Raw genomic sequence first — 26,365 nt, 5'->3', positions numbered from 1 at the left:
CTGGGGACGCAGGGTTGAATCCCACCACAGCAGACGATGAAACTTGAATTCAATAAAAAAAATCCGGAATTCAAAGTCTAATGATGACCTTGATAGCATTGTTGATTGTCATAAAAAAAAACAACTAATGTAATTTAGGGAAGAAAATTTGCCCTCCCCCCTTGGTTTGGCCTACATGTGACTCCATATCCACAGCAATGTGGTTGACTCTTAAATGACCTCTGAAATGGCCCAGCAAGCCATTCAGTTCAAGGGCAATTAGGGATGGGCACATGTGGTGCAGCCAGCGACGCTCACATCCCCTGGATGAATGAAAAAAAGGCCTCTGTTCCAACCGGAGCAACCAGTACACCTACATCTGATAGGTTGGCAACTGGATATTAAATAACTGAGGCGCAGCCTTTCTTCGTCCTTGGCAGGCTTCTCCCTGATTTTTTTTTAGTGAGGGGATGCAGGGCCCAAGGCACCCCCTCCCCCCGTTTAATTCAGCCCCATATGTCTCTCATCGCTTAAGGATCAAAGGTCAGCTTTCTGGTTTATCAGGAAGGAGACATTTCTGAGCGCATCACCAGTTCTGTAAAAAAAAAAGAGCCTCATTGCAAATGTAATTTTCTCATTGACCACAATCAGAAGCTTCTGTTGTATGTGCACAATTTCTGTATGCACATACCTACACTGGAGCAATCAGGGGCTGGGAGAAATGTCTTGGCTTAGCACTGCCTCTAACGTCGCCATGCAGACTTATGCCAACTCCCTACACAGTCAATGCACTGCTCAACATTGAAGAATGCTGAGCACACTGCTCAGTTGGCACTCACACAATTACCTGCCCCAAGGCAATTGATTACACACCACAAAGCTTCACATCTCCTTCCCCACCCCGGGTTCAGAACCCGCCACTTCATAGCAGTTTCACAGGAATCCACAGAAACAATTCTCCATATTTAGAATCCAATTTCAGAAAGGCACCAAGCAATGTCACACGCAATTGAAGAAATAGAAGCTGTACCACAAGTGTCAATGATCCAGGGCAGGAGAGAGAGTGAAAGTCTGATTTGAGGAATTTACTTTAACTTCGGAACAAGATTAACATAATTTTGTGACTTTGTCAATCAAAGATACTCAGTAATCTTCCGGTGTGATGGAATGTTCCAAAGTGTTGCCCAAAAATCAGCAAAATAAATGTACCAAATTGTGGAAAAATGTCAATTAGTGTATTTTTATTACTGAGTCAGTTATTTGTAAGCAATAATCCGCTGCCCAGAGCATCAACGTTACAATGGGCAGAGATGATATTATTCTGGTGGTTTATGATGTCACAAATGATGTGCAGAGAATAGTTTTTAGAGGCCTTACCTTCCTCATTGCCGTGCCACCGTGTCTGTCAATGCCAGCGCTTGTATACCTGTGTAAAAAGAGATAACAGCGCCTTTGTAGAGAATTATCTCCAGGTGAGCAAGAAGCTATTCTATTGTGTTTTCCATTGAAGGAATGCATTATTAACTGAATTGCACATGACATTTTCACCACTTTGATGTACGGTGAGGCTGTTTGTGGTTTGATTGTGCTTTTGACAACTACCCAGAGTAATCATTTTTGTTAAATGTTGTTCACCCATACTGGAAAAAAAGCAGGAAAGCTGCAGGGTAGAGTCAAATAATGTGGCAATCTGTTCAGTCATCACGTTAGCAACTAAGAACCGCGAGGGTTCTTAAATAAAAGCTCTGTCACTCAATAGGTTGTGATCGAACCAGTTCCGATCAGGGGTTTTAAGTCCTGAAGCAGCGACTAAATGACTGAATGACTCAGATATGCTTCCTGATCTGCTGAATGTTTCCAGCTCTTTCAGGTAAATGTTTATTATTAAGCAGGAATGCCAAACATACAGTTAATGCGAAGTCAGAATTACTGACACACGGAGTTAACTTTCTTGAAAGCTGCAGCCCCTCACAATTTCACTACAAATGCCAACTGGATGGAACAACATTCAAGGCACACACAGACCAAGACTAATAATTTAACCGATTCCTTTCTGAAATGTCAGTTAACATTTGCAGATGTCAGGGCAGCACGGTGCACCACGCAGTGGGTTAGCCCTGTTATGGATTTTTGGGACAAGGTCCCTCATGGCAGAATGGTACAAAAGGTGGTGAGACGGGATCAGAGGTGAGCTGGCAAGTTGGATACTAGCTCGGTTATAAAAGACAGAGGATATCAGTGGATATTTTGGTGCTTTTCCGAATGGAGGGCTGTGACTAGTGCCGATCCACAGAGATCAGGGCTGGGATTTTTGCTGTTTGTAGTATGTATAAATGATTTGGAGGAAAATGTAATTGGTTTGATTATTAAGTTTGCGGATGTCACAGTGGATTTGCAGATAGTGATGAGGATTATCAGAGGATTCAACAGGATATAGATTGGTTGGAGACTTGGGTGGAGAAATGGCAGATGTAGTTTAATCCGGACAAATGTGAGGTAACGCATTTTGGAAAGTCTAATACACATAGGAAGTATGCAATAAATGGCAGAACCCTTCGGAGTATTGACAGGCAGAGAGATTTGGGTGTATGGTCCACAGAAAGTGGCAAGGCAAGTGGATAAGGTCGTCAAGAAGACTTACGGCATACTTGCCTTCATCGGTCGAGCATTGAGGATAAAAATTGGCAAGTCATGTTGCAGCTAATGGCTAATTTAAATATGTTAATTTGTATCCCGCCCAGCGAGGGCGAGATCCAGATCACGAGATCTCGTTAAATCTTGCGATGCATTTCAACCATCGCAAATCTTGCGAGAGGTTCAACGAGATTCAATAGCCTCCTCACGTCACCATGTTGGGTGCTATGAGGCCATTAAATCGTGCCCATGTCACATTTACCTGAGCTCATTACTTTAAATCTGTGTGTCTGGTGGCTAACAACTCCCTTGCCAGTTGAAACATTTTCTCCTTATCTACTCTAGCAACACCCTCATCATTTCAAACAGCTCAATTTAAGCGTCTCCATGTAGCTGAAATCTACAGTTAATAGATTAGGTTAGTAAACGTCCACTGCACCCTCTCCATCACTTTGCTCCCTACCTAACATATGGTGCAGAGAGTGATTTATGAAAGTTCACCAAGTAGGTTCACCTCCTTGTCTACTCCTGTTAAGCTGTTTATGAATTCTAGGGTCACAAATGTTTTAATAACAGCCGTAACAACTTCTCCTGGCACCTTTCAATTCTGGGAGTAGTCAGCAGAGTAGCGTGCAAATGTTTAAAAAATACTTTATCAGACTGTGACATGTCATTATTTGGATGTATTACCGCTACAGAGAAATTGGCCCAGAAATTGTGCTGTGCTCACAAAATTCTCAACAATGCTGTCTAAAATTTCTCTCTTATTAGTTTAGCAGAAGTTCAAATCCTAGTTAATATTTAGCAGCTCTATCAGAGTAGAGCAGAGAGAGAAGAATGTAAGTTGTAATGCAAAAACAAGGAATGCTGATGTTTAAAATCTGAAGCAAACAAAGAAAAACAAGGTCCTGGAGACCCTCAGCAGGTCAGTCAAGTTAATGTGTTCAGTAAGTGAAGCAAGCCTGGCCTTATATGAGGAGGCGTAATGAAATGGGTGATAATGCAATAAATATAATTTACTCGTTGATCAATGCTCTGAGACACAAAACGTACCAACTGATGCATGAGGTTGAAGCTGAAGCTTGATCTCTGTCCATTTGCCTCAGCTGTTGGTTACAATTCTATCTTTTCCAAACCCCATTACAAAACCACATCAGGCAAATCAATATCTAATTTCATGTTGAATTCCACTGGTTGTAAAGGAAAGATGATCAGCAAAATATAGATGAGAAATCAGAGTGAAATTTGGAGCTCTGTACCTATTTCAGGCTATTTTTATTATTTGCAAATGTTTCAATTCCCCCCCCTAGGCTGGACTCGGAGATGTGTTTTCAGATGACACAGATTTAATCTGTTTCTTTTGCATTATTTTATATATCTGCAGCTCTGTACACTATAAAATGGAGATTTCTTTTGATTTTGTTGGGGGAAAGTGGTTTGCGAGTAAATTAAGTGCAACTCCACCTGACTTTAAAAGATTACACCTGACTTTAAAAGATTGCAGATCAGGGATGGAATTTTACGGTCCTTGAAAACTTTATGCAGTCGGGAACAAGTGCTAATCCCGACCCTGCTGGTGGTGGCTGGCTGTACAGTGTTTCTGAGAGGTGGCCAATTAAGAGGCCGCCCCGCCCATTCAGCTGTAATTTAAGGACCGCCGTCATGTTCCAGATGGCCACTGGGAAAGGTGGGCACCGTTGAGTCAAGCAAGAGAACGTGAGGGCACTTCAAAATGGAGGCAACCTCAAAATCAGTTATGGCCACAGCTGTCTAACCACCATTGTGGAGGGTTTGTAGCCCTCTCATCCCAGCAGCCCCCGTGCTGGAAGGATTAAGCGGAGGTGCCAATGGCCCTCAGCCTGCCATTGGCAGGCCAGCCTCATTTACCGATCGGGTTTCGGTCTCATTGAAGAGACCATCTGCAGTCAGCAAGATCCCAGAGGTTTCATAACCACATCTCCCAATGGTCTCTTTATGGACCTAACAGACCATCCACCATTGATGGGTGGCTGGTGACTATCACATTGACCCCACCTCAGGCAAGATTCTCAAAGGTGAAAACACCGTAGGCAACTAATCTGATGCGCTAATTGCCAAATTTGCTCTAGTCCCACCTCCTAACTTGGTTCTGTAGGGATGGGACGATTCCATCCCCTGCCTGATGTGCTAAAGCTAAATGTACAGAAATATAAGAGTTACCTTTGGGAAAGATAAGGCCAGGGTCAAACTTAGCCAATCAAGGGTACACATTAAAAAAAAAATCACAGAAACTCTGGCCCAAAATGTCCACCTTTAATAAATAGAAAATGTTGGGGGTGTATTTGAGTTTTGCTGCTATCCATTTTGAGTAAGCGAGAGTCTGCATCATATGCACCCAGTGGGCAGGTTATCATCAGCGTCACTTTGTTTTGCCCTCACACCAATATCGACAACCAGGGGAGAAAGGCTTCTGCCTGAAAATGGAATTTCCCAACGGCATGGTGATAACCTGCAGCGGTACACTCTAGGCAGGTCAGGAAGATCCCACCAGCAAGAACAACTGGAAGGTATTGCCCGTCAAATTCACACTGCACAAGGACCCGTGACAAGAGGGTTGATTTGGTGCCGATACAAGAGAAAAATAGGGCAGTTGCTGGAAATCTGAAATTAAAACAGGAAATGCTGGATAAACTCAGCAGATCTGGCAGCATTTGTGGAGAGAGAAACAGAGTTAATGTTTCCAGTCTGTATGAGTCACCGATACGGCCAATCCTGCTGAGTTAGTCCAGCATCTTCTGTTTTGATTGGGTAACTTCTTGTCCCATCAAGATTTAGTCCAGGATTTCCCCTTGAACTACCTGGTATTGCTGTCACTGAATCATAGGAAGCCATTTGATCTATCATGCCAATTTTAACCTTTTTAAAATTCTCATTTTCCACATTTTCATCAAATACACAAAAAAAGATAACCACCAATAACCAATAGAGTATCAATTCCCCCAACCAGCATCTTCTTCAACATACAAACCCAAATATCACCCATACATTCTAAATACAACAAAACCAAAAGGCCAAAAGAGAATCAATGGTCATCTCATAAACAATGTGCTCAACCCCCTAAAAAAGCCCTCTCCCCACCGCCCCCCCCCCAATGTTCAATGGCATCCAATTCTTGAAAGTGTATGATAAACAACGTCCATGAATTGTAGAACCCTTCCATCCTTCCCCTCAACTCAAACTTCACCTTCTCGAGCAACAAAAACTCCAGCACGCCCCCCCGCCAAGCCGGGGCACAGGGCGAAGAAGCTGACCTCCATCCCAACAGGACCCACCTCCGGGCAATCAGCGGGGCGAAGGCTAAAAATCTGCCCCCACACCCACCTGCAGCCCAGGCTGGTCCGACACCCCGAAAATGGCTTCTATAGGCCCTAGTTCCAAACTTGCATCACCCCCGGGATGACCTTAAAAACCTCCCTCCAATACCCCTCCAGTTTCGGGCAGGACCAAAACATGTGAACATGGTTTGCAAGGCTCCTCCCACAGCACTCATGTGGGAGTTGGCTCAACCTCGTCCTATACACAACCTTCAGCTGTATCAGCCCCAACCTCGCGCACTGGGTTGAGGCTTTCACTCTTCGTGGCACCTCACACCACAGACCGTCCTCCATAATCTCCCCTAAATCTTCCTCCCACTTGGCTTTAATCCCCTCCAAGGATATCTTATCCTTCCCTAAAAACCTCCCAAAGATTGCCGACACCACCCCCCCTTCTCCATTCCCTCTGCCGTCAATACCTCTTCCAACAATTTGGGGGCCGGCACCTCCGGGAAGCTCTGAACCTCCTTCTTGGCAAAGTCTCGGAGCGGCAGGTACCTAAATACTTCCCCCTGCCCCAGTCCATATGTCTCGCCCAACTCCTCATGCTTCGATAAACAACCTCTCAGGGACAGGTCTTTTAATGCCCTGGCTTCCCATCTCCAAAACCTCCCATACAACTTCCATGGCTCAAACCTATGGTTTCCCCTAATTGGCATCTCTCTTGACCCCGCCCATAACATAAAATGCTGCCTCAATTGCCTCCAAATCTTCAGCTTTCCCACCATCACCGGACTCTCAGAATATTTACCTGGAGCCATCGGCAGGGGCGCTGTTGCTAATGCCCTCAGCCCCGATCCTCTGCCCGGACTCTCCTCAATTCTAACCCACTGGGCTGACCGACCTCCAACCCAACTGCTCACCTTTTTGGCAGTCGGCGCCCAATAATGGTACAATAAATTTGGGAGGCCCAACCCCCCCCCCCTTGCCTGCCATCCGGTCTGCAAAACTACCTTCCTAACTCTGGCTACCTTCCACCCCAAAACTAAACAAGGTAATCAACGCATCCACCTTCTTGAAAAATACCTCTGGCAAGAGGATTGACAGGCACTGAAAGACAAACAAAAAACGCAGCAGCACATTCATTTTAATCGCCTCGACCCAACCTGCCAGCGACAAAGGCAGACTATCCCACCTCACCAAATCTGCCTTCACGCTCCCCACTAAGCTAGTAAGTGCTGTGCATCCTGCACCCCCCAGATATCTAAAGTGGGTTGCCACCCTACGGAATGATAGCCGCCCCGCCCCCCTCCCCACCCCCGGCCGGGACATCACAAAGTATTCACTTGTGTCTAAATTTAATTTATACGCTGAAAATGACCCAAACCTTCGGAGAAGGTCCAGTATACCCATCATCAACGCACTTGGCTCTGACACATACAGTAATAAATCATCCACGTACAAAGACACCCTATGTCCCCCCCCCCCCCCAACCCCTCCCCCCCCCCGCAGTATTCCCCTCCTCACTCCCGAGCTGCTCAGTGTGACGGCCAAAGGCTCAATCTCTATTGTGAATAACAGAGGGGAACATAGGACACCCCTGCCTGGTCCCCCGGTGCAGAGAAAAGTTTGTGCAGACACTCGCCCTCCGTTCCTTATATAATAACCGTACCCACTCTGTGAATCTCGGGCTGATCTAGCACCGCAATAAAATACCCCCACTCTACCCGATCAAATGCCTTTTCTGCATCCAGCGCAACCACCACCTCTGTCTCCCTTCCCTCAGCGTCATAACTACATTTAGCACCCTCCTAATATTCGAGAATAGCTGCCTCCCTTTCACAAAACCCCGCCTGGTCCTCCCCTATCACCTTCGGGAGGCCAATCTGTCTGCCAGAACCTTCGCCAATATCTTTGCATCCACATTTAGTGGTGATATAGGCCTACACGCTGTCAGGTCCTTATCCTTCTTCAGCAGCAAGGAAATTGAGGCCTGCCCCAAAGTAGGGGCTGGGTTAGCTCACAAGGCTAAATCGCTGGCTTTTAAAGCAGACCAAGCAGGCCAGCAGCACTGTTCGATTCCCGTACCAGCCTCCCCGGACAGGCGCCGGAATGTGGCGACTAGGGGCTTTTCACATTAACTTCATTGAAGCCTACTCGTGACAATAAGCGATTTTCATTTCATTTCAAGTCTCTGGCACCCCCTTCCCTATCGTCTCCTCAAACATCCCTACCATCAGCAGCGCCAACTTGTCCTTAAATTTCTTATAATACTCCACTGGGAACCCATCTGGTCCTGCCACTTCCTCGACTGCATCCTCCCAATTGCCTCCTTTATCTCCTACTCCCTACCAGCTCCTCCAATGTGGCTCAATCCTCCTCCCCCAATCTTGGGTACTCCAGGTGCCAGTTTTAACTCCACAGCTTTTCTATTTTGGGTTTGACGGGTTCCCATGGAGATTCAGCCAGCTGGCCAGGACTCAAGAGCAAGCCACAGGAACAGATGGGTCCAATCACAATCTCTGGCTTGGAGGATGCAGGGGGTAGATGAGGGGTTGTGGGGGGGAGGGGGGGGGGGGTGATGGAGGGTGGAATCTGATTCATGGGGTCTTTTTATGGGGATCGAGATTAGGGGGCTGGGGGGAACCAGGAGATTGTGGTCCTGCCTCTGCCTGCCACAGAAGCAGTGCTTCTCCTGAAAGCTGTCCGTATCTTATTTCAGCAGGTTAAATTAGAGTCTGTCAGCCTCATTCGGCATGTCCACACTGACTCTTACCAACTTTTACAGGTGCACCATAGAAAGCATCCTATTGGGCTGCATCACAGCCTGGCATGGCAACTGTTCGGCCCAGGACCGCAAGAAACTACAGAGAGTCATGAACACAGCCCAGTCCATCACACGAACTCGCCTCCCATTCATTAACTCTATCTACACATCCTGCTGCCTGGGGAAAGCGGGCAGCCAAATCAAAGACCCCTCCCACCCGGCTTACTCGCTCTTCCAACTTCTTCCATTGGGCAGGAGATACAAAAGTCTGAGAACACACACTAACAGATTCAAAAACAGTTTCTTCCCCGCTGTTACCAGACTCCTAAATGACCCTCTTATTGACTGACCTGATTAGCAGTACACCCTTGCATGCTTCACCCAATGCCGGTGTTTATGTAGTTACATTGTGTACCTTATGTTGCCCTATTACGTATTTTCTTTTCATGTACTAAGTGACCTGTTTGAGATGCACGCAGAAAAATTATTTTCACTGTACCTTGGTACACGTGACAATAAACAAATCCAATCCAATCATCAACACACATATTTATATATATATATATATATATATATGCTGCAAGCTCCCTGTTCCATTGGTGGCACCGCCCCTGTGTGTCCATTCTTCACATGGTGAATATTATCACCGGTTATTTAACTATGGGATTCATTGGTTGGGCCTGTTCATGCTCCCATCTGATATTCCCTTGTTAGCTCGGTTCAGGAGGGTGGGAGATGGGCGTTACTGCATTTCAAGCATCTGCAACATCCCAGTCAGCCAGCCCCATCTCCACAGCACTCAATCGTTACAGCCTGACTGCTGGTCCGGCTGTTTGGGAAGACACTTGCTTTTTAATTGTGTTAACTTTGGACTGCCCCCTTTGGGGTAGTTATGTTGTCAGTCTCATTTCAATGGGAAGCAGTCTTGGGCGCCCAAAGGCATGTGTAACTCAGGAGACCAATTATCACACTCCCTCCGAGGTGTGGAAACCCTTCCTGGAGGCCAGGTTGAGGTTGCCGAAAGTTCAGCGTAACCTCCTACCTCAAATACGCCTTCAAATGTAAACAGTAAAACGGTCAGGTTTTTACTCAACTTCATATCTCTGCATTAACAGACACTCGCCCTGCACATCGAGGTGATTCTTTTACACTTTCAACAATCAACGTTATTTCAAGAAACATATCAGAAGGAAATGATTTACCTGTCTGTCTCCCCAACAATAGAATCCCCTGCTCGCTGCAACAAGAAAAGATGGAAAGAGGGGAAAAAAAGTGTTAAAGTCTTTCCCAGAAATTAGACAAACCCAGTTCCCCATCATCAAACATTCAGCGAGGGTGTTCTGGCATTCCTGAAATGTGTGCTCACAAACTACTGCAGGTATGAACAGCATGTACTGTAGTTAAGCAAGCTGAAACAACACAGCAAAATACTTTGCCTGCTACGTCTACAGGCTCACGTTTACTTGCTGGCTCTCAGTCCCACTGACAATGAGTTTGATCTATTTTTGGTCGGTAGTTAGTGTGACAGGCGGTTGTGGGTTTCCCCCGCCCACGATTTTATTTTCCAGACTTGTGATATAGCGACAGGACCCGGTTCTCACTCTTTCAGTGCCAGATCCACAGTGGCTGATGTGAGAGTTGTAGAGGGGCGGAACTGAAAGAAAATGCACCAATGTCTGCCCCATGTATTCATTCAGACGAGCTGCCTGGGCTCTCTTAGTCACACGAAAGCACTCTCTTCTCCAGTCTTAAATTCCTAATTAACTTACCCAATGGAACAATATCCTGCAAATTTGATTGACTAAACTGGGCGGGATTCTCTGGTCCGCCAGCCACGGGTTTCTCAGCCGCGCGCCGTTCACTGGCAGCGGGATTCTATCTTCCCACCGATTGCCAATAGAATTTCCCATTATAACCACCCCACTTCGCCGGGAAACCTGCTGGCAGGGCTGCGCTTCCTTGAGGGGGGGGGAGAGAGAGAATTGAATCGCGACGATCGCCAAATTCTGCTTTCTGCCTAACACTGTTTCTTTGGGGGGGAAATGTCTATGCTCTGACTTTCTTGTCTCTTTTACTTATCTTATGCCGAATCCAGGAATGTTTCATTTTAGGATTTGCCTTTAAGCAAGAAAAGATAGAAAGCTAACTAAACTGTTCGCGAAACAAATCAGGTAAACTGCGAACTAACACGATCATTAAAACCTGTTCAACGAAACTTTAAAAAATGTTTCTTTTTTTTCTTGCTATACCAAATTGACAGAGAAGTACGTTCCACCACATGTGGAGGGGTGATTTGAGAATATTTCCTCGGAAACGAGTAAGGGATCCAAATGAGGGATGACACTTCCTGTTCAAGAGAACAGGGGAAGAGGAAGGGGAGAAGAAGAGAAGGGGAAGAAAGAGTCTGGAAGTCACTCATTATTTCAACACAAGGGAGTAAGTGATTGAGGCAAAGTGGAAAACCAGTCAGGCTAGAAGCCTCTCAAGGTGGCTGAATCCTTACGATAATTGGATGACATTTTTTTAAAAAGGCCATGCAACCCCGAGAGAACTAAAGGGTCCTTGGTTGGCAGATTTGACATTTATACTTGTGATTTGCACTAGTTCCAGACTGGAGCTTGGAAATTACTGAGAGTCAGGTTCCCAGGGTTTGTACTGAAGTACTTTCTCTCACATTTTTGTGGAGGCATTAACCCACTCATTTTAAATAGATTAATAGTCTCCTGTTAAAGATTGACAGAAAAATTAAGCACTTGTATGATGATAGCAGTTTCTAAGCTAGTTTATTATGCAAGAATAAATGAAAACATTTGAGCACAGGCAAAGGGCCATTCGGCCTGTTGAAGCTCACATTTCTGAACTGAATCTTCGGGATAGTTCCATGATTTCATGCCCCGTGTCCAGAGCCACGCCCTTGGTGACTGAAGATTGGAGAACTAGGGTGACCGTATAGTCTCGTCTCACTCCACTCGCCCTCAGAGCATAACCTCTACAGCTGAGAGCTCAGGGCTATGCTCTAATAACTAACAGTTTTGTAATAATTATCATACATTTTACATCATTCAGCTAGAAACATAGAAAACAGGAGCAAGAATAGACCAGTCGGACCTTTGAGTCTTCTCCCCCATTGATTATGATCATGACAGATCATCCAACTCAGTAACCTATTCCCAATTTTCCCCCATATCCATTGATCCCTTTTGCTCTAAGAGCTATATCTAACTGCATCTTGAAAACATACAATGTACTGGCCTCAACTGCTTTCTGTGGGAGAATATTCACTACTGAGTCGTAAATGGTTTACCCATGTACTAAGACTACCTTGTTCAGGATTCCCCCACCATCGGGAACATCCTTCCTGCTCTACCCTGTCTAGACCTGTTAGGATTTTAGAGGTTTCTATGATACCATCCCCCCCTCATTCTTCTGAATTCCAGTGAACATAATCCTAACCGACTCAATCTACGTCAGTTCCACCATCTGATGTACCTTTGTGCGCAACCTTTATAGCAAGATGATCCTTCCTCGGATAAGGAGACCAAAAATTCACACAATATTCCAGGTGTGGTCTCACCAAGGCCCTGTACAGCAAGGCATCCCACTCCTGTACTCAAATTATTTTGCTATGAAGGTCAACACAGCATAAGCCTTCTTCACCACCTGCTGCACCTGTATGCTCACCTTCAGCAATTGGTAGCCATGATGTGGAGATGCCGGCGTTGGACTGGGGTGAGCACAGTAAGAAGTCTTACAACACCAGGTTAAAGTCCAACAGGTTTGTTTCAAACACGAGCTTTCGGAGCACGGCTCCTTCTTCAGGTGAATGGAAAGGCTCCATTCACCTTCCATTCACCTGAAGAAGGAGCCGTGCTCCGAAAGCTCGTGTTTGAAACAAACCTGTTGGACTTTAAACTGGTGTTGTAAGACTTCTTACTGTGCTCAGCAATTGGTGTGAGAGGACATCCAGGCCTTGTTGCAGTCCCCTCTCAAAACCATTAGCCATTCAGATAATAATCTGCCGTCCTGTTTTTGCTACCAAAGTGGATTTATACACATTTACCCACATGCTACTGCATCTGCCATGCATTTGCCCACTCACTCAACTTGTCGTTGATGAGATCAAGGTTACATCTTGACATTGAAATGTTGATCTATAGTTGTTAATGTTCATACAACAGAATAAATAATGAGTAAGAGGAACTAAATCTCAGGCACTAAATATTGGACACAATACATATTGGGCGAGTTTCTCTGGCCTCTCAGGCGTGGTTATCGGTAGTGGGAGGCAGCCCGCCGTTGACTGGAGCTCCATCATTGTTTGGCAGCGGGATCTTCTGGTCTCACCACTGTCAATGTGATTTCCCATTGAATCCACCCCAAGCCCTGTGAAACACGCAGCGGGTATGTGCGATCGGCGGGACCGGAAGGCCTCATGTGAACAGCTGTAAGATCGCGCCCATTATGTATGTATATATTAGAAGTATTATATATATAAAATAAAAGTGAGTAAAATTCTTTGTGCATTAAACACAATAATTATGGATTCTTAAAACACTGTATACTATGTATAGGTGATTCCACCTATTCCCATGGGTTCCTGTCTCCACGCCTGCCCCAGGCAATATGGCGCAGTTCTACAGGGGCCCGGCAAAGAGGAACATAGGCCCCCCATGGAACTATCCCGTCGATCGGTAGGCGCCGATTGCGGGCCAGGAGGCACCTCCCCCCAGGGTCGGAGCCACCGCCCCCCCCCCCCCCCCCCCCCCCAGGACAGCCCCCGCAGGCAGAACTCCGAGGTCCCGCCGGGTGGGACCATATGTAACCTACGCCAAGGTGACTTGGCTGAACTCAACAGGCACTCGGCCCGTTGAGGCCCGGAGAATCGGCGGCGGTGAATCGGCGGGCTGGCGTCGCGCGATTCTCGCACCCCGCTGGCAATTCCCGGCCTAGCTCTCTCCACAGATGTTGTCAGACCTGCTGAGATTTTCCAGCGTTGTTGGCTTGTGTTTCTGATTCTAGCATCCGCAGTCATTTGCACTCTGATATTATACTCTGACGTGCATACCCCAATCTGCTGTTTAACATCCGACTAGCCGGCCAGTCAAAAGCAAGCACCGGCTGGGTTAACTGGCTCCTATCTAACTTGACTCTATTGAAAAGATTCTGTACATCGCCTGCAGAACTGATTCAACTCCTGCATGCCCACTTCATCTTGTGGCTTCAATACTACTGACAAAGTGAATTGGACAATTTTTATCTTACTCCTTTTCAAACTTTTTAAAAAATGTGCGCAATAAATTAATCTTCTGAGTTAATCCTAACTCAGGTTTGCTGTGGGGTTAATAACAGAAATCAGATCACACCATAACAGGCTTATTAAAAATACCCAAATCAAAACACCTGTTTTCAGACAGGAGGTAAGGGGAAAAACCAGTGCTGTTTTAACTAAACTTCCTCCTGTCCATAATAAACCCCATTGTGTATTATTTATGTTACATCTGTGAATATATGTTCCTGCAATAGATCTAAATGGAGCACACGTGTGAGATTCATTCAAAGCCTACATGTAAGAAAGAAGGTTGCTCAATATTTCAGCATTAAGCCTGCCAACAGGTCAGTAGCTGGGTAACCCTTTAGAAACAAAGTTGAATTTATATAGCGCCTTTATGTTATAGAGAATCCCAAGATGCTTTAAAAACCTATAAGACAAAAATTTGGCAATGAGCAACATAAGGAGGTGTTCGGCCTGATGGCCAAGATGTTGGTCAGAGGTAGGTTCTAAAAATATCTTAAAGAAGGAAGAAGGTGGAAAGATTTAGGGAGGGAATTCTGCACCTTTCGTCTTGGTCTCGAGTGGTGGAGCGATTAACATTGTTCGAGCAGCCAGAATTGCAGAATTGGCAGAGCACAGAGATCTGGTTCAGCGAGGCGGGGGTGGGAAGTGAGTTGGGGGTGGGGAGGGGGGGAGGGGGGATGTTGGGGCCGGAAGGAGAGAGAGTACCAAGAGGTAGGGAGGAGGTAATTCATGGAGGAATTTGAAGTCAAGGATGAGGATTTTAAAATCGCGGCATTGCTTAACTGGGAGCAATGTAGGTCAGGGAGTGCAGGATGAGTCCGTTTTTGCACAAGTTAGAATAGAGCGGGAGAGCTTTTGCAGGGGAGACCGGTCGGGAGAGTACTAGAATAGTTAAGTTTAGATGTAACAAATGAATAGATGAGGACTATGGAAACAGAAAGCCAGAGGTGGGAACATGTGGTCTCAGTAATGGTGTGGATATGTGGTAGGAAACTCACCTTGGGGTCAGATATAACACCCACAAATAGCCTGTAAATGTAATGTCAATTTTAGATTGCAGAACCATCAAAATTCGCAAGATAGAGGTTAATTGTCCTATTAGTGCTGACGCTCAGACTTAATGACAACAGGTTTGATCTATTTTTAGTCGGACATTGGTGGGATTGTGTGGTTTCCCCACCCACAATTTTGTTTTTAAAACGTGTGACATACCGACTATACCAGATTCTCACTCTTTCGGCTGTAGATTCACAGCAGCTCATGTGAGAGTGGAACTGAAAGAAAATGTTTTAATGGATGCCCAATGTGTTCATTCAGACGAGTTGTCTGGGTTCTGTTATTCACATGAAAGCACTCCCTCGCCACTCTTACAGGAACAAATTCCCAATCAACCTACCCAAATGAACAATAGCATGCATATTTGATTGGCTAAACTGACTTTAGGAAGTGTCTACCTAACCTTGCTTCTTGTCCCAATATGACCCTTTCATTTACCAATCTCAAACTAATTCCACTAATTTTGATCTCTCCCCACAGCCCTTGAAATTTCCAATGATTTAAATCCTTGTTCATTTTCCTTCCTTGATATCAGCGGAGGCTCCGGGATGGTATGTCAGTAACCGTTGCAGGACGCAAGGACTGTGTCATTATCCGCAGGAGGTCATGGTAAGGGCACCACTATTTGTAGAGCTTTTTGAGAGTGTGCCAATTTGTTCAAGGGTGACCCAGACATAGAGAAGAAAATGGAATACGATTGTACCACAGCCTCCACAATGGAAGTTCGGGCGGGGGCCAGCGAATCACATGCACGTATATTGGGGTTGCGAAGAATTGGGAAATTCTGGGAGGGAGTGTTTGCGGACTTAGCCAGAATAGTGGAGGAGGAGGTGGAACCGGACCCTTTGGTGGCGATATTTGGGGTTTCAGAGAAGCCGGAGCTCATGGAGAGGAGGAAAGCAGATGTCGTGGCCTTCGCCACTCTGATTGCATGGGGGTGAATTTTGCTGGAGTGGCGGTCGACATCGCCACCGGGGGCAGCGGCATGGTTGGATGACCTGTACGACTTCCTGCGGTTAGAGAAGATTAAGGGGCTCAGCAGGGGGGATTGAGAAAAGATGGTGGATGAGGTGATGGGGAGGGGGGGGGGGGGGGGGGGGGAGGGGGATTGAAAAAGGGGAAAAATCTGTACAGACTGTATAGTTGATTGTTGGGAAGTTTGTTTCCCGGGGTGTTTACTTGCTGAAACCTGCTTTGATACATGTTTGCAATAAAATATGTCTTAAAAAAAGCAATGGAAGTTTGAGTCGTCACATAGGTTCATCGGGCTGCTGATTCTTTGGATTTACCTTTTTTGGAATAATATTCATCACAGATGAGGAAAAGAGGAAGATTCCGGTAAGTGGATAGATCCACACTTACTAACGGTTAAGGTTCTTGACGAAGTTGCTTGAAAAGGTCAAATGCTTTTTGTTTAATTGCCCAAAATTTATTGGAATGAATTTGTTTCTTTATTGTAACGTGTACCGAGGTACAGTGAAAAGTATTTTTCTGCGAGCAGCTCAACAGATCATTAACTCCATGTGAAGAAAAGGTAATAAAAGAAAATACATAATAGGGTTTAGAAATAAATATTTAAAATTTAGAACATGTAAAAGTTAAGTTAAAACTGGATCTGTTGGGGAGAGCTCGCAGAGAGTTGCCTCGCTCTGGAGCCTTCTTCTGTCCATTGTATTACCACATTCTGTCCATTTGTATTCCCACAATAGGTATTAAGGCTGCTCACTGTGCATTTTTGATTGCCTCCAAGTAATGTGATGCATTTCTCAGGTCGAATGCACCAATTTTACTTGGTGGGGTTGTAGCCACCGAAGCTGCCACTTCCCAACATAAAATGGAGAATTGAAATGCATGCAGGGAAAATTGGACAATGTCAGAAAGACAAGCAGGCTGCAGAATCTCTCTGTGTATTCTGCCTGTGAAGAAACCAGACAGCATTGAAACTAACAAGTTTGCATACTAATTGAGCGATTCCCGGTGATTCCCGGGCACAATAGACACAATCGAGAATAACAAAGGTCAAGCCAGACTCTTGGGCGCCAGCAGGAGTCCCGGACAATAAGTTACAAACAGCCCCAAGAACCGCCCAGCGATCGGGAGACAGCCCCAGTATTGGGAAATCAAACCAATCGATTGGTATGAGGTCCAATCGATTGCAAGCAGGTATAGGGTCTGCCCAGATGGGCGCGAAGCCCCTGTGACCTATAAAGGATAGATCCCAAGTCCAGTTCGCTCACTCTCTTAGCCAGCCCTCCAAGCAGAACACCTTTGCAGCAGCTCTCTAAGAACGTGAACGTGAGAAGGAGAGGCCTGGCCAATTGCTACACCGACAAGTAAGTGTCATACAATGCCCGCTACGAGAATAGACACTCATGACCCCTTTAGTCCACACCAACTGGAAGCCTGCGGATCCAGTACAGAGCAAGAGGCCATTGTTCCCTGATCCGGCAGTTCCCTTATTCCAGATAGGTATTGACCTAGTAGTGGTAGGAATAGTTTAGTCTTAGTATTATATGCATGAGTAGTAAATAACTGTGTAATAATAAACGTGTCTTGTTTTGAACTTCCTAACTGGTGTATTGAGTCATTGATCTGAACTTGAACTTGAACCTCGTGGTGGTATCATAAAGATACCTGGCGACTCTAGAGCTAAGGAATAAAACAGAGCCAATTGAGTGTAAAGCACACTCGCCCAGAACGAGCAACAGGGTACCTTCATGGGGAGATGGTCACTGATGGAACTAGTAACCGAGAGGCCCAGGCTAATGTTCTGGGGACGTGTGCTATCACTACACCATTGCAACAAGGTTTTGAACAGCATGTGTCTGCATCCCCAAGCCTGGAAGAAGATCAGGATAAAGTATGGAATCGGGGGAGGGGGGGGGGGGAATGATTGGAGGATGAATCTGATAGGTTGAATGGCCTCTTTCACTTTCTTCTGAGCTCTGTGATAGGAATATCTAAATATTAATAATCACAATAACCAAAGTGAGCTGCTGCAACAATTTTTCATTAACTGACTTGGTAACAAAACAATTTAAATCTGCTTAGTCTGCTGAAATAAAGGTTACATAGAATCTACAGTGCAGAAGGAGGCCACCCGGCCCATCGAATCTACTCCGGCCCTTAGGAAGGAACACCCCACTTAAGACCACACCTCGACCCTATTCCCGCAACCCAGCAACCCCACCCATCCTTTTTGACACTAAGGGCAATTTATCAACGCCAATCCATCTGAACTGCACATCTTTGGCGTGTGGGAGGAAACCGGAGCACCCAGAGGAAACCCACGCACACATGGGGAGCACATGCAGACTCTGCACCCAAGCCAGGAATCGAACCTGGGACCCTGAAGCTGTGAAGCAACCTTGCTAACCACTGTGCCTCCGTGCAGCCACAGATGAGGATAAAAGGAAGATTCCGGTCACTCGACAGATCCACAGTTACTAACGTTACATAGCATACAAACTAAAGAGTGCACCGAGGAGGTGCATTGGTTTGAGACCAGAAGGGCAAGTTGATAAACTTCACGTTAGCAGACAGATTCTGCACTGCTAGGCAGCTCACACTTAATTATTTGCAATAGATATATGAATTTTTCTTCCTTAGTTTGCCTCGGGCCTGTCCTCATGTGCTGGAGTTATGTTCGGATACAATACATTACACGGCTGAACAGCTGAACTGTGACCCTTGGTGCTCAGAGTTTGGAAAATAAGGACTGAAGGGAAATTGGCTCCTGCACCAAATCTAATGGATGAAACATCATTTAGGCTGCAAAGACGAAGGGAATGCCTCGATTTCTGATGTGGACTTCATTGGTTTAAATGTGGGCCCTGGGAAGTGCTAAATTAGGGGAAGGTGGTGGTGTAGTGGTAACGTCTCTGGATTAGAAATCCACAGACCCACGTTAAATCCCTGGTGACATGGGTTAATTTCTTACATCATTAGCTTGAAATTAATTCATGAATCTGGAACGGAAAGCTAGTCTCAGTAATGGTGACGATTGATGAAACTATCACTGGCTGTGGCAAAAACCCATCTGGTTCACGAATGTCCTTTAAGGAAGGAAATCTGCCGTCCTTACCCAGTCTGGCCTATCTAGGTCCACAGCAATGTGGTTGACTGCCCTCGGAAATGGCCTTGCAAGCCACTCTGTTCAGGGGCAATTAAAGACGAGCAACAAATGCTGGCCCTTCCAGTGACGCCCACAACATCAAAAGGTTTACCCACACTCATCACAAAATTGGGAGCCTAGCAGAGGAAATTGTCCTTGCTGCTTGTGCAAAAATGTTTTTCATTCACGAAAAATGAACAGGGTTACTCAATGCCCTGTTCTTGCTGCATTTCTGCTGATATCAGAACTCCCACAGACAGGAACTGAAACCATGCCTTGTTTTGAGTGGAATTAATGACCTCACAGATTACACCCTCTAAAAGCAAAGGTTTTGCTCACTGTGCGTTTTCCACTGAGACAAACTTTAGCAAATTACATCTGAACTCACCCACCTTGCTTAATAATGTAGTTTGCACTTGCAGATCCTTATCGTTCGATCAGTTAGGGTGGTCATCAAGTTTCAAGTGAAGACTTGAATGTGGCGTCAGTAGAAAGGTCACTTTATTTACTGCCATAATGGGGGCAGATTAGCCTGGGCGTGTGTGCACGGATTTGGATGCAGGTAGAGATTTAAATTCCCCCCACACAAAATGCAAGTGTAGTGAGAACCCGACTCTAACCTGTTGATCTCCACATTTTACTGGAGCACGTTAGGCTCCGAGTGCACAACCCCCTCCGGAGATGGGGGGATGTCAATTTCAATATGCTAATTTCCCAATTTTTATCGTTGCAATATTAATGTGGCTTTTGGAATTTAACCGTGGGTCCACAGGTTTCCCGGGCTTCCTGGAACCCATCAGTGCAAGCATGGCAAAGGTCCTGTGGCGACTGAGGAGGGTGAAGATGTGACAAGGAGAGATATACCAAAACGTGCAGGCACTTCACAACTGCTTTCGCAACTCCTTGTGTGATAAGCTTGTTCACAGTACTTGTGCCGAGGGGGTACTTTTTATAATTTTGGTGATGACATCTATATTTTGGAGCTGATCAGCATGGGTGCAGCTTATGTTGGATCTCGCCAGCAGCTCTCGCAGCGGTTCTGTGGTGCTTACACGCCTCCTGCACCACAGGACGGAGGGGGACTAGCAGCAGAAGAAGCTGCTCACAGACGGCCATACCCTGGACACTGGGTCTGCAGGGAGAGGATAAGCTGCCTCGACATGTCAGAGTATCAGCATCTCAGGAGGTGGCAGGCATTTTCAGTCTGCTGGAACAAGATCTGCTGCAGTGTGGGCCTTGTAACTTTACCAGTAGCTGTCAAAGCGGCCAGCATCCTCAAACTTCTTTTCCTCTGGCTCCTTCTGGGCTCTGCAGGAGCTCCCGGATGGCGGCCCTCAAATGTATTAGACAAGTGATTGATGGTTTGTTGGCCAGGTCGACAATTATGGCAACGTTTCCGGCTGTGATGTCCGTCAGAATGAGTGGGCACTCAGGTTTGTGACTCTGGCTGGTTTTCCCCAGGTGCAGGGTATCACAGGGCAGCACAGCGGCATGGTGGATAACACTGATACCTCACAACGCCGAGGTCCCAGATTCGATCCCGGCTCTGGGTCACTGTCCGTGTGGAGTTTGCACATTCTCCCCGTGTTTGCATGAGTTTTGCCCCCACAACCCAAAGATGTGCAGGGTAGGTGGATTGGCCACACTAAATTGCCCCTTAATTGGAAAAAAAGAATTGGTTACTCTAAATTGAGAAAAAAAAAACTGTGCATATATTTTTTTCTTTTATTCATTCATGAGGTGTGGGCATCACTGGCAAGACCAGAATTTGTTGCCCACTCCTAAATAAGATCCTGAGAATTGAATGCCTTGCTAGCTCATTAAGAGTCAACCACACTGCAATAGGTGTGGAGTCACATGTAGGCCAGACCGGGTAAGGATGGCAGATTCCCTTCCCTACAGGAAATGAAACGAGTGAATCAGATGGGTTTAAAAAAAAATAGTACCAACTTCATGACCATTACTACTGAGATTATCTTTTAATTTTTTATTAATTCTACCGGCCGCCTATGATGGTGTTTAAAACCCATGTCCCCAGCACCTGAGCCCCTGGATTACTAGTTCAGTGACATTACCACGACACCTCCATCTCCCTCTGTGGCCCATCACTGATGGCCATGCCTTCAGCTGGCTTGGCCCTGAACTCTAGAATTCCTTCCCCAAATCTCTCTGCCTCTCCACCATACTCTCCTCCTTTAAGACACTTCTTAAAAACGAACTCCTTGACCAAGAGTCTGGTCACCAATCCTAATCTTTCCTTTGTTGGCTGCATGTTGCAGAGCGCCTTGAGGCATGGGCAGCATCCAGTTCTTTTTAAACTGCAGTGACTACCTGAGGCTTTCCTTAGTATCATTCGTTTAACAATAATGGAAAGCCAATAAGACAGGTGATACTTCATTATATGAAAGGCCCTATATAAATGCAGGGTTAGAATTTTATGTTCCCGGAATGGAGCGCACCCCATCTTAAAGCGTGTGAAATCGTGCGCCAAGACATCGGGGTTGTGTCTGAAACCAAGCCAAATTGACAATGATGAAAATCTCTTTACAGATTGCAAGTGCTGGACTGAGACTATTGCCTGCTGACAGTGAAGTGGGACCAGCTTACAAAAGTTATATTATTGGGGCGGTGCCACTCTTTAACGAGGCAAAATGGAGTTCTGCACACGCAGAGGCAGAGCCCCACTCAATGGCTCCACAATGCTGTGGTACTATGCATATGCACAGTAATGCATATAGTTATCTATTAAGGTATATAGTTATACAGTATGTATGACCTCCGACCATCAGGTTCCGATACAGATCCACCATGTAACTCCAGAGATCCGGCAGTTGGTAGTCAGTCGTACTAGAGGACAGTCGCATTATAAGTAGCTCCAGAAGGATTCAGTTATGCATTACCGCTTGTATTATAGTTTGTCGGTTATCTTTCCACATGTTCATTTTGTCAATAAACTATCTTACTCATAAAGAACTAGAGGTTCTGTGCGCATCTTTACAATGCCCACAACACAGAATATATGCCAGATGGACTTTGGTGTTAGAAGAGAAGTCACCTGTCTTATTGGCTTTCCATTATTGTTAAACGAATGATACTAAGGAAAGCCTCAGGTAGTCACTGCAGTTTAAAAAGAACTGGATGCTGCCCGTGCCTCAAAATCATCACTCATTTATGTAACATACACACCAGTCACTAAACATTAAACTGCACATTATTGATTACAACGGATGAGGCTTTGGAGCACAAGTTAGGTGAGGGCATTAAAATCAGTACAACCCAATCGCAACCTACTGGTTTTCCAATCTTTTGACAACAGGGTGCATTGAAAATAGCAGTCCACCATTCCCTGCTCTCTTATTAAAATTTCCGTGGGGACTCTACAACAGAAGCAGAGTCTTGTGAAATGTACGCTTACATCTGAATGTACACTTTGTGTTCTAGGCGATACCTCACTGCTTGATATGGTGGACAGCAATGACCTGGTACATTCATCTGCAGGAGTCGTGCAAGAGATCAAAGGGTCTCTTGCCACATAGTATTCACACTTGCCTTAAAGAAAGGATATCAAGATGGGATTTATTAATTTCCGGTGGACACTAAAGTTTCCAACTCTAATATAAAAGCAAACTCCTTAGCTGCAGGAAAAACTCAGCAGGACTGGTAGCATCTGTGGAAAGAGAATATAGAGTTAACGGTCGCAATTCTATAGCCATGTTGCGCCCGAAAAGCAGCGTGCCGTGACGCAGTGTGACCAATAGAAGCCAGGAGACCCCGCTACCGGGATACACCCGGCTCGCAACATCTTGCAGGATCTAACGCAATCTTGCGAGACATTGCAATGTAAACCCCGTCCATTGTGGATGGGATCACTTTTTAGTAAATCTGCATATTAAAGCAAGACAGCTAGTCTCACTTTAATGAGTAGATTCCCAAGGTACCTGAGGCATTGGGATCTATCTCCTTTGCCTAAGAGATCTCAGGGAAGCGCTGTTCAGTGCCAGTCTTCAAAAAACAGAACGGCACGTGGGGGTCTCCCTGAGGCCTCCAGGTACATGCCCTGTGGGCAGGGTGGTACCCTGGCACTGCTGGTGCTACCTGGGTACTGGCACCCTGGCAGTGCCACCTGGGTACCAGCCTGGCACTGCTGGAGTGCCAGGATAGCACTTCCAGGGTGCTAAGCTACCAATGTTTTGCATGGGTACTGCCAAGTCACTGCAGGGTTCCAGGATGGCACTGCCAAGGCACTGCAGGGTTCCTGGATGGCACTGCCAAGGCATTGCAGGGTTCCAGGATGGCACTGCCAAGGCACTGCAGGGTTCCAGGATGGCACTGCCAAGGCACTGCAGGGTTCCAGTATGGCACTGCCAAGGCACTACAGGGTTCCAGGATGGCACTGCCAAGCTGGCATTCTTTGTATGGGTGAGATCAGGCTGGGGTGCCCTGGGGGGGCGGTGCCATGTCAGGGCCTTGGAGATTGGGACAGCAGTTAAAAATAGCATCCTGATCTCTCGCCAGACTGAGGAGTTCCGGCGAGCAGAGCTGCTCAGTGCACAAAACGGGTCTACGTGTGGCCTTGAAAGTGCGTTCCCTGCTGAGGCCCCAAGTGCCATTTTATACCCTTATGTTTCTCGGCGCTGTGAGCGCGGGCAAACATGGCGCTAAATGAGCTCACTGTGGGACTCTGTTCCCATTTAGTAAAATCGTGCCCAAAGTCTCATCGAGTCTGTATGACTCTTCTTCAGATTTTCCACTCATCTGACTGTGTACTTTTTAACTGCACACTGTATAATGTTGATTATGCAATTGGAAGGCTTATTGAATTGGATAGTTTAAGCACTTCAAGTGCACATTTAAATCCAAATTAAGATTCTACTAAACTGATGTGCTATCAAAGTCCACTTAAATTCCCATTTCTGACGACTCTACAAGCATTTCTCAGTTAGTTCCCAGTCTGAAGCAAAGAAAACCGGTTTACGATTGCAGTAATGTAGTGAGCGGCCATCCCTAATTGCCCTTGAACTGACGGACTTGCGGGATCATTTCACAGAGTCAATGACCTTGCGGTGGCTCTGTTGTCACATGTAGGCCAGACCAGGTAAGTACTGCAGATTTTCTTCCTTAAAGGGCATTCGTGAACCAGATTGGTTTGCACTATAATCAATGATAACTGTCATGGTCAGCATCACTATGACTAGCTTAATGTCCCGGATTTATTACTTAATTTCAATTTCCATGCTGCCAAGGTGGGATTTGAACCCTTGTCCCCAGAGCATCAGCTTGGGCTCTGGGTTACTGGTCCAATGTCATTACCGCTACACTACCATCTCATCAGCAGGAGAGACTCTAGGGACAATGAAAACAGTAAATACTGGGTTAACTCAACAGGTCTGGCAATGTGGGTGGAGAGAGAAACAGAGGCTCAGTGTGAGAGACGTTTAACTGTTTATTTGCCTTCTGGAAGGTGCAATGTCAGACATTTGGGCACATGCTCTGCACAGAAAATATGTTGAATGTTTGAGTACGTCAGGCAAGGCTTCTCTCCGGGTGCTCAAAGACGAGGGGATCAGCGTGAGGGACTGGAGAATGTTAGTTACTTTTGAGGAAGCAAACAAACGAAGAGGGTGGACCGTAGGACCCTGAGGGTAATGTGTTCACAGACAGAACAAAGGACAGAGCACAGCATGGCTCGGGGGGGGGGGGGGGGGGGGGGGGGGGGATGGTGGTATAGTGGTGAGCATGGTGAAAAGGATGCTGGGGTTACAATGCAAAGTGACCAATTAGGATATAGGGCCAGGTCAGGAGGTGTATAGAATGACCAATGGGAAGCTTATATGTGAATCTTACTGTGATTTTGAATATATCAGCAGAAGTTTCTTCGTATACGATCTCTCTTGCCGTGCAACTTACAGGAGGCAGCTGTGTGTCCTGTAGCTCTATGGATTGATGCAGCCTTGCAAGTTAGTTATTATTAAATGATACGATACCTGCAAATCCATCTCAGATTTTATTGAATCTAGACTGACAGCAAATTAACCAGGAATTAACACTTTGGGCTCAAGTGTGAGACCATTGAGAAGAACAGAGTTATCAGTAAATAGTAGGAAAACATGGACATCAGCTTTAAAAGGAGATGAATGAGATTAGAGCAGAATGTAAGGTACTATGTGGAAGTGAAAAGGTTGATCCTTCGTCACCACTTCAAACTAAACCATGACTGCAGAGCAAGGACACACACTGGTACGAGGTAAATTCCATGATTGATGATCAGGAATGATGTCTTCACACAGAATGGCAGATAACGTGCTGGAGGTGGAAACTGGATTCATCCACAAGGTAAACAGATGCCATGATGAAAGAATCACAGACTTCTGAGGGAAGATGAGATAAGGGAGAGATGGCTGTCCACAACTGAACTCTTAGCGATGCCACCAAGAAAGAAAACAAGAGTGGTTTAAAATCTTTTAATGGGGGTAGGGGCGGGGGGGGGGGGGGGGGGGGGGGGGGGTTGCAGCGCAGTCCTCTCACAGAAAAACAACGGCCTGCCTTTCTAGCAGCCTTGCAACTATCATCGCAACAAACCGTGTGTCTCCAATCTGCGAAGATCGTTTGCAGCACTGACAGCAATTCCAATTATCTACAGGTTGCTAAGCAACCCAGCATGGCCAAAGCCTAGCCACCCTTGACGTCTCATGTCGGCGGGGCCTGAACAAAATATAATTTCATCAGCAGCACCTCCATCCCACACATTTAAATCTCAGCCTTACATAATCTAATGTGGTTTGGAATTTAAAATTTTCAGTCGGGAACTGTCGAGTAGACATGACCTTCATTAATAATCTCAGCCACTATGGGAATTGAACCCACGCTGTCTGCCTTAACCTGCATCACGAACCAGCGAACTAAGCTAAACCAGCTCCAGGCCCGGCCCTGTATACCTTGAAATGAAACTCCAGTTTGGACCTGTCCCAGTCATTTCCGGGTTTAAAAAAACCAATTGTGCCAAGCAATGCTGATGGGAACAGGATTTCAGCAAATGACCCCAAAATGCTTTTCAAGAGCTAGTAGGCTGGTCCATTAATGATCCAGGAAGCGTATTCAGTCTGCAGCTGAGTCGCACAACCTAGAACATGAGAATTACAGAATCACACTGCCACAGCTTGCCTCAGCATTCCCGGATCCAGCACTAAAGTCAAAATATCAAACTGGTTTCTCACTCTCGATCACTG

General features: G+C 46.0%; 1 protein-coding gene across 6 annotated transcripts in view; it reads right to left on the bottom strand.

Moving 5' to 3' along the window:
- Window positions 1-26,365, bottom strand: part of si:ch211-26b3.4 (connector enhancer of kinase suppressor of ras 2) — an 824,630-nt gene that overhangs the window by 113,596 nt on the left and 684,669 nt on the right. For all 6 annotated transcript variants that reach the window (XR_005457712.1, XR_005457711.1, XM_038775303.1 and 3 more), the window contains 2 exons: window positions 9,876-9,910; window positions 1,357-1,405 (listed from right to left, as the gene is read on the bottom strand). Coding sequence is in view for 4 of the 6 variants with exons in the window: in XM_038775303.1 (XP_038631231.1) it covers window positions 1,357-1,405; window positions 9,876-9,910 (84 nt within the window). In the remaining 2 variants the exon portion in view is untranslated. The remainder of the gene's footprint in view (window positions 1-1,356; window positions 1,406-9,875; window positions 9,911-26,365) is intronic.

Source organism: Scyliorhinus canicula, chromosome 17, assembly GCF_902713615.1.
Source record: "Scyliorhinus canicula chromosome 17, sScyCan1.1, whole genome shotgun sequence".
Lineage (NCBI taxonomy): Eukaryota > Metazoa > Chordata > Chondrichthyes > Carcharhiniformes > Scyliorhinidae > Scyliorhinus > Scyliorhinus canicula.
This window is presented reverse-complemented; position numbering and strand designations above follow the sequence as displayed.